This window comes from Chelonoidis abingdonii, chromosome 8 (genome assembly GCF_003597395.2).
Source record: "Chelonoidis abingdonii isolate Lonesome George chromosome 8, CheloAbing_2.0, whole genome shotgun sequence".
NCBI lineage: Eukaryota > Metazoa > Chordata > Testudines > Testudinidae > Chelonoidis > Chelonoidis abingdonii.
The window spans coordinates 9476453-9490630 of NC_133776.1; the positions used below are offsets into that span (position 1 = coordinate 9476453).

Sequence of the window (14178 nt, forward strand, 5' to 3'; positions counted from 1 at the left end):
GTCAATTTCTAGGTAGCTTAATGACTAGGCCAGTGGATTGAACCCAGCCCAGGTCAGCACTGTTAACTAAATTTTATCATCTAAAAGTCTTCTCAGTGCCCAGGGCCGGCTCCAGGGTTTTTGCCGCCTCAAACAGCATTAAAAAGAAAAAAAGCCACAATTGCAATCAGCTCTACCGGCGCTGCATCAATCTTCGGCGGCAATTCGGTGGCAGGTTCTTCACTCCGAGAGGGAGTGAGGGACCCGCCACCAAATAGCCGGATGTGCCGCCCCTCTCCGTTGGCCGCCCCAAGCACCTGCCTGCTGGGCAGGTGCCTGGAGCCGGCCCGGTCAGTGCCCCTTTATAAAGAAAGAGAAGAACTTCAAGGTTGTTCAGTTTGCAGCAGCTGCTGGGTATTAGCTTTGTGCATATCAGTGAGTCCGCGATGGTGCCCTCGAGTGGCAGGAATAATAAAGGACCAGCTACTGCAACAAGCTAAGGAAGTTCTCCCTACACATGTTCCAGCAGAGGTCTGTGGTTCCCTAAGCTGAAAAATTAGGGTTTTGGCCCCTACGTATGTGTGAGATCAGTAAGTAATTACATATGTTCTGTGCAGCACGTAGACTGGTTACATGGAGCAGTTATTTGAGGATTGGTTTCCTTTCCACAGTGGCCTGAGTGTTTCTTTACAAGCTACTAAACAAAAGAGAAAAAATGAATGTGCATTAAACACACAAAGGAGGGAGTACACCGCTACCCCGATATAACGCGGTCGTGGGGAGCCAAAAATCCCTACTGTGTTATAAGTGAAATGCTGTTATATCGGGGTAGCGGTGGCAGGGCTGCAGCAGTGATTTAAAGGGCCTGGGGCTCCCCGCAGCAGCCCATGGCCCTTTAAATCACTGGTGGGTCCCGCTGCCGCAGCCCCAGGATAGCAGCAGCAGGGCTCCAGCGGTGATTTAAAGAGTTTCGGGCTCCGGCCGCTGCGGGGAGCCCAGGCCCTTTAAATCGCCAGCCCAGCCATGCTGCTGCAGCCCTGGGGTAGCAGCAGCAGGGCTCCAGTGGTGACTTAAAGGGCCCGGAGCTCCCCACAGCAGCCAGAGCCCTGGCCCCTTTAAAGCGCCACCAGAGCCCCGCTGCTACCGCGCTAAATGCGAACCCGTGTTATATCGGGTTGCATTATAGCAGGGTAGAAGTGTAACTGAAATGATGTCACAAGGCCTTTCCACAGGTCAGGTGTTACAGTGTTTCTAATTCAAGCAGGAACTGTGCTAATGAGGATGTTCTACGAACAGTGCTGCTGAAGGGGCCTCTTCTCTTGCCGTTGTGTCAGACATAGCCCTGAAAACCTTCCCTCACCTGAAGTTACTATAACTTTCCAAACTTTTTTGTTGGCCCTGTTACTCCCGACGTGCTCACCTCCAACCTCTCCATTTCCGCTGTGGAGGCGTTCAGTATGCTCGGGTCAAAGAGCTTGCTGGACGTTAGGACTGTAACCCGATTTCCCGGCATTCCATCTGTGGTGCAGCAGCATCAATCATTGTGACAGAGAGACAGAGTCCAACCACACATCCTTGCACCTCTCCATCTGATCTGACAGGGTGCCTGTGCATAGAGACTGGACGCAGCATTCCAGCTGGAAGTTGATAGATGATTTGCCCAAATGCATCGGGACTGACAACCTGTTACAGGGGTTTCTAGTCCCATTTGGCTGTAAGGTTTGGTAAGATCAAACAGTGCCAGTGCGCAGATCTGAGGTTAGTCGTCCCCCCACTCACTTCTTGTAACAGTTTAGCAACAAACCAAATGTCAGTGGTGCTTCTTTTCCGTTCTAAAGCAAATGCACACCAGAGTCTTTCTTGAAAGACCTGGCTAGCTATTGGCAAGAAACAACTGGGAAGTATTTTTGTGGCATGTGAGAAGAAGAAGGTACTTCAGTAATTGCTACAGCCACTACACTACTTCTGCATTAATAGATTTTCAGGCTGTTCGTTGACTTATTTAAAGAGAAAAGAAAATCCTTCTATGTTTTAAAAAGTTTTCTGGCCTTTGAATGTCCTAATTCTCATCAGAGGATAGCAGTAAAAGCCACTGATCTGGGGGACGGGGTCGCTCAGGGATCCTTCCTGGACTTAATATTAATCCTAGCGACGATCACTTATACAAGCATCATAACTATGCATGGCACTTTTGCTTACAGTTTGCTGGTTTGCATCCTGCACTGGACAGGTTGTGGTTCAAAATGGTTACCATCCGATGGCTCTTTGGTGACTTATGTGACGCAGGTGGGGTGGTGGTAAGTCAGGCAATCTCATCATAAAACCATCCACAAGACTGGCCCCTGTGGCGTGCCTCCTGCCCATCACTCCCTGATTCCCTGGGAGAGCCACACAGTGCTAGCAGAGCAGGGTGGGAGCAGCCCTTGGGCTCTCCAGAGCATGGATCATGCAAGGAGGATTCAGGTGATCCCTCCAGGACACGACTGAGGCGTGCTGGTGTGAGGAAGCTTTCACTTCTGCCTCCCATGCTGTGCTCAGTCTTAGACTAGACGAGAAGATTTCAGTCTCGGGGACAAATTTATCTAGCACCTTTCCCTGCACTCGTACGAGGGCCAGGCAGCATTTGGCCCTTTGATTGCAATGTTCTTTGGAGCAGGGTAATAAGCTCTTTCTCTTCTCATTTGCATAGCACAAATCGCTAACAACACACGTACCCGTTCATGCCTATGAGTGGTCCCGCCAGGTCATGATCCCTCCAGGACACGACTGAGGCATGCTGGTGTGAGGAAGCTTTCACTTCTGCCTCCCATGCTGTGCTCAGTCTTGGACTAGACGAGAAGATTTCAGTCTCGGGGACAAATTTATCTAGCACCTTTCCCCAGTAAAACTAATTATTTGACTCTAGTTGTGTGTTGGAGGGTGACTGGTGGAATCTGAGCGATGCCTTTAATATTGAGCCATTCCTTGGAGCACATTAGTGACTAAGTTGTAAGCAGCTGCCTTGTTTGTTTTAGTCTGTCTGGTTTGTGCCCCAGATCTGTCGTGATTCTGCAGTAAGACTCTTGGTTCGTGACAATGGGGGGAGGTGCTGCCTGTGCACTGCAGGGGAAACTCGCTTACTCACTGAAAAGTCTCCATGCTGCTCAAGGAGCCCCTGAGCTCTGTTGGCCGGCAGGGTGAGAGTAGCAGCCCCCCAGGAATACTGGGTGTGCCTGCACCTCACAGAGCGGGGCTCCGTGCTGGCCCTGAATAGGCAGTTCTGCAGTTCCACACATTTGGTAGCTCAGCACCCGCCTGGAGGGACTGTAGCCACAGTTCTAGCCCGTGTGCTGACATAACATCCACTGAATGGCTTGCAGCCCCACTGCCTGCCTGTGAGTTGGGTGGGTGTGAGACTCCAGTCTTCTTAACTCCCGCTTTGTCACTAATTATTTGGGCATCCTGTGGGGGAAAGGTAAATTCCACTCCTTGTGAGAGATAAGTGCACTTGTCCGTCATCAGCATCTTAGGAGAATGAAGCAAATTGCCTAGGCGTGAGGATGAGGATTCTAATACTTGAATTATTTTGCAAAGCAAGGAAGATCTGTACTTCCACTTCAGGCCCAGTACAAAGCTATATGTGATCCTAAACTGTTCACATCACAGAATTTTGGCAGCCAGTAGCAAGTCAACCGAGAGATATAACGGATAAAATATTCATGTTTTGTGGAGGCTGCTAACCTGGTTCTGGAAGGAGAAAATTTGCTGGCTTGCCTGCACGCGCAAATCAGTGCCAGTTATTCACGCTCTCGACTGTACACTGCATTTTAATCATGGGCTTGGACTGTGACACGGAGGATGCTGGGTTGTGCTGCAGCACAGTTACTCGGAACTGGTCCACCTCCATGTAACCCAGCATCCCTCTTTCATCTATTTTGTAGTCTGGAGGCTGCCAGCATTGGATTCATCATCGTTATAGACCGACGACGGGACAAATGGAGTGCGGTAAAGGCATCCCTGACACGGATAGCTGTAAGTGCCCGGCGTTTGTGTTTACTGCCATTTGCCTTCCAGAAATTAGAACTCTCCGCTGCCCCTTCAGCACAGCGAACGATCTCCTGCACTCCTTTTTAGCTGTTCATGTAGCATCTTCCCCATCCTGGAGTTCTGTGCCAAACTCGCATGTTAACTGGCAGAGACAGTTTAGCCTGTAATAATGAATGTGACCGCCTTGTGTCCCACTAAATTAGAATGCGAGGCCATTCGCTGGGATGACTGTGTGACAAATTGTAATGATTTAAAGTGGGCTGCTCAAGATGAACGAGGTAACAGATAGTCCCTGTGCTACTAGGAATGGCAAAGGGGCCCACTGGAGACATCTTTAAAGGCTCATGTTTTCTTGACAGCAGATCTGATAGAAACTCTTTAATGCTGCTTCTTGCTTTCACTGGAGAGAGTTGGATTTAAGAAAGTGGTTGTTAGCACTGACAAGCAGCAGATGAATATATGTATTTTATATAACATGCACTGTATGCTTATGTGCAATACTTAATTCTAACTTCTATAGAATTAGAATTAGAGTTTAGACTATCTGGGTGTCTGAGTTTGATTTAAGTTAATTCCTGGGGATGCAGAATCTCTTAACAGATTTTTTTTCCATTCCTTGCTCTGTTCAGCTGCCCCCATGGTCCCCAGAGGACCATGTGACACAGACAAATGTCACAGGGTGGTTGTTGTGAACATGGCCACATGTCTGGGGAAGGTGTTGTGTGCCTATCTGAACAAACCCTGGGGTGTAAATAAAACCTTTCCAAGATATGAAGGGTAGATCTGGTCTTTTAATGTGCATATGTCACCCGCCACCTATACTGCAGGATTTCTCAATCCGTGGATCAAAGCTGGGTCACCAGAATGTATCAAAGGGTTGAATGGGAAGCCTGGGTGTATGTCAGGTCTGTCCCTGAGGGGTGGGAGGTTCTGGGGGGTGAGGTGAGATCCAGAGACCCTGGGAAGGGTTTGCAGAGCCTGCCCACACTCACCCCGCAGCAGTGGCGCCAGTCCTGAGGGGTGACTGGGCTTGGCTCTCTGCTCTGGGCATTGCAGCCTGGTGCACACGGTGGCAGCGGTTTGGACCAGCTGCTCCTCAGTCATGATGGTAAGGGTGTGGGGGTGTCAGCTGAGTAGCCAAGGCATTATGTGACTCACACAGATTTGGCCTGGCTAGCCCCCGGTGAGGCGGGCCGGGCCAAACCTGAGTGACGCTGGAACCCCAGAGGTCACAATGCCCGAAGCAAGGAGTCAAGCTCAGCAGGACAGGAGCAGCCACCATAGTACACACTGTGTACTTATTACATTAGTGTGTGTAATGTATTGTGGGTAAGAAATATTTAGTATGCCAGATTTTTTTGTACTGAAGCTATTTACTGGGTTGCAACAGGCCATCTAGGTTTGCAAATGGGCCCTAAGCCCAGAAAGATTGAGAACCACTGCGGTACTAGATGGAATGCCGGCCTTGCTCAAATGTGTGCGACTATGTCGCTCTCTAGTGGCTGCAGTCTAACAAAGAGAGAAGCCCTGATACTATAGTAGCTTAAGAGAGATTCTCCTTTAGTTCAAGTGGCCTGCAAATGTCTGGGTTCTTTGATGCAGAAGGTCCTGGTTGTGTCCCCGCTATCTGCCCATTTGGTAATATCTAGTTGTGCTGCTTGAGCCAAAGCCCACTGAAGCCAGTGGGAGTCATTCCATTGACTTCAGTCGGCGATGGGCCAGGAGCATGGTGGGCAGAACAGATGACAGCCATGCAGTCTGGGCAGCTCCAGAATCATCACATCACCCCCCATCTTTGCGTGCTTCCTGAGGAATTTCTGAGGCAGAAGGTATCCAAAATGGCGCTGTGCTTCTTGTTGGGCCTGAGGTTTAATTGCTATGCCCTGTAACATTTGCATGCTCTTTCCAGGGAGCTTTTCCAGGGAACCTGCAGCTGGTCTTCGTCCTGCGGCCCTCCCGCTTTATTCACAGGACAATCGCTGACATCGGCATTAAACTCTATCGAGATGACTTTAAAATGAAGGTACCGGTAAGCATGCACTTTTTGTCCCCGTGTTCTCTGTGTTTCTGTGTCTTCTGTTGCTGAGTGGCAGCCAACTTCTCTTTTAACCCTGTTGTTGCAGGTTAATTTCACCAGCAATCAGGGCTCCACACACAAACAAGCAAGCCTGGGCATAGGTCAATTATTAAAAGCCTCAGAAGAAACTCAGACAAGATCAAACAAGCCATGATGAGCGCAGGGGGATTTTCAAATTAATCCCGCTGTCTTGATCAAATGGTTTCTTTGTTCCCTTTTTTGTGTCAGGGATAGATTCACATATTGGGGAGAGAGAGGGTAAATGAGTTGTAACCTTTGCACTGGTTTGTTTAAATAGTGTTTATTGATTCTGCTACTGTCAGTCACAATAATACTGATGGGTTAACCATGAGAAGCCATGGGAGCTGCCATAAGATAATAAATGGACATGACTTCACATCAAAGTGCAGTCTTGCTCTGAAATGTGAAACTGTGTAGAATTAACACTTTCTTCCTTAATGGAGCTGTGCCCAGAGTGAATGCAGAGTGGTCTCACTTGAGTGATGAGAATTAATTTTTAGTTCTGCAGAGCTAATGCAGCTGAGAGGGAGTAAGCTGGGTTCTGTTCCATCTCATGGATCACCCACAGATCTGTGTACGTTCCAGTAGGTTATACTTGGGCAAACCAACTGAAGAGAGTGGGGTTGCAAATGTGTCACCCAGAGCCTGATTTGACTTGTAGAACCTTTGTTACAAGTCATGATGTCTGAGAAGGAAATAAACCAGCTTGACTCTCAGATCCCAGTGCAAAGCTGCCAGCTACAACAAATTGTTGTCTGTATGCTTGTAAATGGAGAACATTAGATACAGAAATCCTTGATAATGAATCAGCGTGGAAGCCCACAATATCATTGTTATGGAATCACTTTTCAGAGCAGACCCAGGCTTTCAGTCTTGTTGTCATTAAGTCATAAATGCCAGGTAAAAGATATTGATGCCGCCATCAGCAAAGCAGTCCATCACCATAAAACCCCTATAAAATCTCCTGTCTTGATAAATACTCTTGTACTATTTTACAAGTGCTCCTTTATAAAAGCAAATACTACAAAAATGGTCCAGATACTGGGTGATTTGGGTTGAATAGTGTAGAATTTTTTTTTCTTCTAGAAGGGTGTCAAGGGGGACACTCACCGCTTGGGTGCCTCCTTGTGGCTGCATGCTGCACTGCAGACTGTTTCCCACTCCTGGTGCCCCCTGTAGGTTGTCAACCTTGTTTGGCGCATTTCAGTGGCTTAGCCCTCTGGCCAGGTCACAGAGTCAAATGAGCTCCTTTTGGGGTAGCAAAGAGTTCAGCCAGAGTCTATCTGCCCACACCAGGGTCTTCAGCCCTGGCTGTGTGCCCTTGAAATTCAGGCCTTTGCTCGGGTTTACAAGTGAGCCCTGTCCCTTTCTCAGGGTGTGGGTTGGGCCTGTTTCTCCCCTCCTTCCCCCCACTTCTCTGGATTTATGCCACTTTGCTGGTGCGGGAACCCGAGCCTGCCCCTACTCTGGGTTCCAACTCAGGGACCCTGTACCCAGCAGCTACATACTGCTCAATTCAGTTCATTTCTTCTACTTCCCTGGGCTTCTTCGCACCTTGCCCCTTTATCCTTCACCCTTAGCTCAGGGCCACAGTTCCCAGTCCCTCTCTACCTGCAAACCCAGCTATGCAAGTGTAGCCAGAGATAACCCTGACTAATCTCCAGGCTCCTTTGGGCGGAGAGAAGCATCCTTCCCTGCTCCTCTGGTCTCAGCCAGGGACTGTCCTGCTATGTATGGCACTGCAGCTTCTTTCATCGGAGCAGGCTGGGTGTGGCTGTCATTTAGCCCACGGATGACCTCATTTGTGTAGTTTCCGAGATGGCTGCTTCAGCAAGTCCTCTCTAGGCAGGCCTGGAGGACCAACCTTTACTGCTCCTTTTCTCACACATTACTGTTTCCTGGGATGGGGTGTAATCAGAGCATCGGGGTCTCCTTTAGGGCCAGCTGCATCAGTCACAACGGGTTATTATATTTCCCCAGTAGTCAGTACTTTCCCATAGGCCCTGTCATCTGCTAACAATTTGTCAGAGCCCCTGTTGTGTGTCTGAATGCCATTCTATCTCTTCTGCCCCCAACCCTCCCCACCACCCAAGGCACATTTGTTCATTTCCTTCATTGTATTAGGGGTAGAGTGTAATATAATGTGATGCACGTAGACAATTCTGTGCCAGCTTGAAGGTTTACGTATTAAGCCATATTGCCTAAGCTTCTTTCAGATCTGCTCATAATTGTGTATTTGCCTTTGGATATGGGGTCTCTTACAAATAAAAATGTATAATAGTTATTATTATTTCATATTGTTTTAATTCATATTCTGTACACTGCTGAACCCACTAAGTAAGTAATAACGATTTTACAGGGAGTTTTCATCATGATTTTATTTAATTGTTTTTCCACGGGACTTTTGGTTTAAATTGATTGGCAAAAGAACCCACCTTGCTAGGTCTGGTTGATAGCTCAGTGTTTGGGCCTGGTTGCATAATGGCAAACATCCACTGACCTCATTACAAGCAGGAGCAGAACGGTTATTGCTTATGTGTAAGGCTAAGATTTTGTCACGGATATTTTTAGTAAAAGTCACGGACAGGTCACGGGCAATAAAGAAAAATTCACAGACTCCTGTGACCTGTCCCTGACTTTTACTAAAAATATCCATGATAAAATGGGAAGAAGCTGGGCAGATGCCCAGTGGCTGGGAGCTTCCAGGCCCCCCTACACCCCACCCCCACCAGCTGTAGCTGGGAGCTGCAGGGTCCCCTGTCTCCCCCAGCAGTGTGGAGAGCCGCAGAAATCCCTCTGGGACACGCAGCAGTGGCCAGGGTGCTGCGGAAATCCCCCTGCTGCCGGCAGCAGCGATCCCCTGCCACTGCCAGCGATGGGTGGGGAGCTGCGAGGATCCCCTGCCGGCAACGGGCAGGGAACTGTGGGGGTCCCCCATTCTGCTGCCAGTGGGTGGGGAGCTGCAGGGGTCCCTCATGCCACTGGCAGGGGCCAGGACCCCTGGGGTATCTCACCTGCAGCGGCTGGGAGCTTGGGGGCACCACTGCCTTACGTGGCAGGAGTACCTCACAGTTCCCTGCTGCTGCAGAACCCTGGCACCAGCACGTGCCTGAGCCGGCAAGCCACGGGGTCGTCCTGCCGGTCGCCATTAGGGCGGCGGTCAGGCTGCCTGCAGGCGGCTTGCCTGCAGGCGGTCCACCAGTCACATAGATTCGGAAGCGGGTACGCAGAAGCTGCAGGACAGGCGGACCTCCCGCAGTCAAGCCGCGGAAATCGCGGGACCGAGGACCTCACACAGGTGCGCCGCCAAAGGCAGCCTGCTTGCCATGCTTGGGGCGGCAAAAAGCTAGAGCTGCCCCTGGAAGTCCCAGAGGTCTTTGGAAGTCACAGATTCCATGACCTCTGTGACTAAATCATAACCTTTCTTATGTGTTCATTGTGGGCTGGGCTGGGCCATGCCCCGTACAGATGTGCAAGGGAGTGCGGGTAGACAGCACAAATAGTCTTGGTTCCCCTTTGTAGCTCAGGTGTAGGGGCAAGTGTGACCGCTACCATCCTGGCCCCCACACTGGGGACTGAATCGGGGACCTGCACAGCTAACACCAACAGTTGCTACAGCTTGAGTTTATGAGCCGAGACTTTGTAACAGGGGCTGTAACCGACTCAGATCCTCCACGGACTGGGCACAGAGGAAGGGAACTTGTAAACATATACTCACCAGTGGGTTACTGTAGGCACAATCCTTTTGGTACATGAGGACTGGTGGAGTCTAGCCCCAGCGCTGTCCCAGGATTTCTAAATGGCACTTGGAAGAGTGGATTGAAAATGGTTCCATCCGGACCAACGGAGCTGAGCTTGCACAGAGGCGCGCACACTGCATCCTGTACCTGGATGGAGTGGTGGGTGCTGCATTCCTTCTGTGTGCGTGGGTACCTGGTGCCTACCTCAGCCAATCACAAGGCCTATGGGAATGATGTCTAGTGGGCAAGCTTCCCTCATCTCCACTCCAACGTGGACAGCGGCTTAGAGCCTCCGTTTTCACTGAAATATTTGGGCCTGGTCCTTCTCCCACTGGTGGCAGCGGTGCAGGTTTGTTTTGGGGAATTATAGTCCTAAACCCAATGCAAATACCCACCGTTTATTCCATTCTCAAATTAAAGATGAAAAATGTTCCCATCACACCCAGCAAGAGTGACAGAACGCTGCTTATAAAAAGGCATGCTCTTGTCCTCAATTAACGGCAAGATATTTCCACAGCAGCTGCTGCATCAGATATCGCTCCCCAGACAGGAACGGGTTTGCTGCAGAATTACATTTCCCAACAGTTCAGCCTCCTTCATACTCACTGATTCTTTTAAGAGAAAAATAAAGATTCCGCTCCAAATGCTGCGGGGTGATTGAAATCAGAGTTAAGAACTTTGATGTCTGGGAGTTGAGGCTGTTAACAGGATGGGGCAGTGAGTTATTCATTATTATTCGTATCATAGAAGGATGATGCAGCTGGTTTACAGATGGAGAAACTGAGGCATAGAGCAATTATGGCCTACATTTTCTAAAACTTTCATAGATTTTAGATTGCTCCATATTTGGGTACCCAGCTTCAGACACCGTGGAGCCTGATTTTCAGAATTGCTGAGCACCTGCAGCTCAGGCTGAAGTCTGGGGGAGCTACGTGTGTCCGTCATCTTTGAAAATGAGGATCAAGGTGTCTCAGGTTGGGCACCCAAAATTAGTGGAGACTTTTTTAAGCAATTTCCTCCCAGGTGTCTTGCTTGCGATTGCCCAGGGAATCAGTGTCAGATCCGGGAAAAGAACCCAGTTGCCCTATCCACCAGATCACATTAGTTGTCCCTTCGCCTTTCAACAGTTTGGAGATTTGTATAAATTAAAGAAAGACGTTGGGCTGGCAACAGTAGTTTCATCATGCAGCTCATGGGTGGTGTATTTCCTCTGCAGAGAGGCAGCTGAGTTAGGGCTAGACTATAGAGGCTGAAACAAAATATGCTGCAAACATGAAAAGGAGAGGTAGGATTGATACAAGATACAGTGTGTAAATATGGTTAATAAAATAGGTGTGCCGAGTTAAACCAGTATTTCGCTGGGTGGAAACCATGGCTTGTTTCCCATGCATAATGTAGCAATACTGGATTATGCCTGGGTTTATCTGAGCAGAACCAATTCAGGACACTGAACTGAATTCAGGAAGTAGCTCCAGGATCTTGCGTGAGAGGAGGTGCAGCTAAATGACCCTTCGTTCTGGCTGCTGTATACTGAAGCTGAATAAAGTGAAGTTGCCTTTACAGCATACTCAGTCCATTAGGAGAAACTGATTTAGGTCCATGCAGTTGACAATTCTGCTAACTTCCCACTTCCCCAGCTTTGCAACCTCAGTGTAGTTTGTCTGCTCACGTAGACCTCAGCCCTGAAAACTGACGATTTTGCCTCAAAAATATGCCCCCTCCTGCCCCATCTTCATTGTTAAACAATTTATCCTGGCCCTCATAATCTCTAACCTAAGCTACTGCACCCTCCTCCTGTCCTGCCTCCTCAACACCAGCCATGGTGGCCTCTTCATTCTGTTTGATCAAAGATAGTGGGAATTGGGGGCGTTTTGAGCATTACAGGACTGGGTCCCCTGGACATGCCGGATGGTTCCTGCTCCTGCTCTTGTAGTTTCAAGGACCCACTGCTGCATGATTTACCTGGCTCTGGGCTGGCATTCTGCCTGGCTAGTTAACAGCTTTGCTGTTTGCCCAGTGTGCCAAGTGGATCAGGTAAAACCCTTCCCACATGCCAATGTTCCATGGTGATGTCCGTAGAAGACTGGAGCAGCAGAACACTGTCACCAAGTCAGCAGCAAAGCCGTTCAGACTGACGATTCTTAAGTGACTTGCAGTTCCCAATCAGCCCCCTATCTTCACGCTCCAGGCTGATGCTAATCCAAATTGAGATAGTCTCTAGAAACAACAAGGAGTCTGGTGGCACCTTAAGACTAACAGATTTATTTGGGCATAAGCTTTTCGTGGGTAAAAAACCCCACTTCTTCAGATGCAACCTCAAAAGTGAGGTTTTTTACCCCCAAAAGCTTATGCCCAAATAAATCAGTTAGTCTTTAAGGTACCACCGGACTCCTTGTTGTTTTTGTGGATACAGACTAACACGGCTCCCCCCTGATACTTGAGCTAGTCTCCGTGAGCCTCCTAATTTGCAACATCACAAAGCAGGCTCTGGATGAACATTCTGGGCACAGCTTTTCTTTTGACTTTACTCTTTTGAATGTGTTTCATTTGGGTGGATGAAACATCCCATGACATCATACTATGCACAGAGTTGACTATGGCAGGATCCTTGAGTTCAGGGTCAAGGAGCCTGAGGATCTCAAAGCACTCAAAAATTGATGAATAAAACTTAAAACCTGTTTGAAGCATCTAATCTAACCTATTGGATGTATAAAGTGCTAGCTAATAGAGTACCAGAGGCCATGATCCTGCATTTATCTCCACACAGGTGCAAGCATCCATCCACAGCAAGTCAATTTCTGAATCATGCCCTGAGCATGCTGCTGTTATCTCCACTGTATAGCTTGGGAAACAGCGACACAGAAGGGTTAAGTGACTAGTCCAAGTTCACGCAGAAGATCAGTGGCAGGGATAAAACCAGAACTCCCATTTCCCAGTCGTGTGCTCTTAATCCCTACGTCATACTTCCTTTGTTAACACAGAGGGCTGGGAGTCAGGAGACTTGGGTTCCATTCCCAGTTCTTTACAATGTGAGTCATTTAGGACCTGACTTTCGGTGATGCTGAGCATCTCCCATTGACTTCAGGTGGAGTTCTGGTCAATCAGGATGCCTGAAAATGAGCCACTTAACCTCTGTGTAAAACAGGGGTAATAATGATACCTACTGTCATAAACAGATAGCTAAGGGTTAATGTTTCTTTTACCTCTAAAGGGTTAACAAAGGGAACCAAACACCTGACCAGAGGACCAATCAGGAAACCGGATTTTTAAAAGCTCAGGGAGGGAATGTTTGTGTGTGTGTCCCTTTGTGTGGGTCTTTTGTCTGTCTCTCGGCTATGAGAGGGATCTTTCTATCTTCAAGCTTCTAATCTTCTGTTTCCAAGTTATGAGTACAAAGGTAGAAATACAATAGGCTTTTATTGTTTTTTTTTGTATTTACGTGTGTGTAGTTTGCTGGAATGTTTTAAATTGTATTTCTTTTTGAATAAGGTTGTTTATTCATTTTTCTTTTAAGATGCGCCCTTTTTCCGGATTGCACTGGCGATGCCATAGCATGGCAACCGTGGAGCCCGTTTTGCCTTTGTCACTGTCACTGTATGTGTACTGGATGCCGCTGACAGAGGCGGTACTGCAGTGCTACACAGCAGCATTCATTTGCTTTGCAAGGTAGCAGAGATGGTTACCAGTCGTTCTGTACGTCTGCCATTGTAATTGGCGATGATATGAACGGTTTATCAGTGTTCTGTACCGTCTTGCTGCTGTCATGGGTGCTCCTGCCTTGGCCTCACTGAATTGCTGGGGGCGCAAAGACAAAAATGGAATGGACTCCTGGGTCATTCCCTCCTTTTATGTTGTATCTAAAAATAAGCCAGTCTGCCTAGAATATGGGTCAAGTTATAGTAGAACAGTGTATTATCGAGAACCAGAGTGCGCCCTTTTTCCGATTGCACTGGCGATGCCATAGCATGGCAACCGTGGAGCCCTTTTGCCTTTGTCACTGTCACTGTATGTTACTGGATGCCGCTGACAGAGGCGGTACTGCATGCTACACAGCAGCATTCATTTGCTTTGCAAGGTAGCAGAGATGGTTACCAGTCGTTCTGTACGTCTGCCATTGTAATTGGCGATGATATGAAACGGTTATCAGTCGTCTGTACCGTCTTGCTGCTGTCAGGGTGCTCCTGCCCTGGCCTCACTGAGATTGCTGGGGGCGCAAAGACAAAAATGGGAATGGACTCCTGGTCTTCCCTCCTTTATGTTGTATCTAAAAAATAAGCCAGTCCTGCTAGAATATGGGGTCAAGTTATACAGAGACCAGTGTATCGAGAACCAGAG

General features: G+C 48.5%; 1 protein-coding gene across 2 annotated transcripts in view; it reads left to right on the forward strand.

The window, feature by feature from the left end:
* MCF2L2 (MCF.2 cell line derived transforming sequence-like 2) overlaps positions 1-14178 on the forward strand; it is a 318915-nt gene that overhangs the window by 110693 nt on the left and 194044 nt on the right. Inside the window, exons 4-5 of one of the 2 annotated variants that reach the window (XM_032803865.2) lie at positions 3900-3990; positions 5915-6034. In XM_032803865.2, the coding sequence (XP_032659756.1) occupies positions 3900-3990; positions 5915-6034 (211 nt within the window). The remainder of the gene's footprint in view (positions 1-3899; positions 3991-5914; positions 6035-14178) is intronic. The other variant, XM_032803866.2, reaches the window with a different exon arrangement.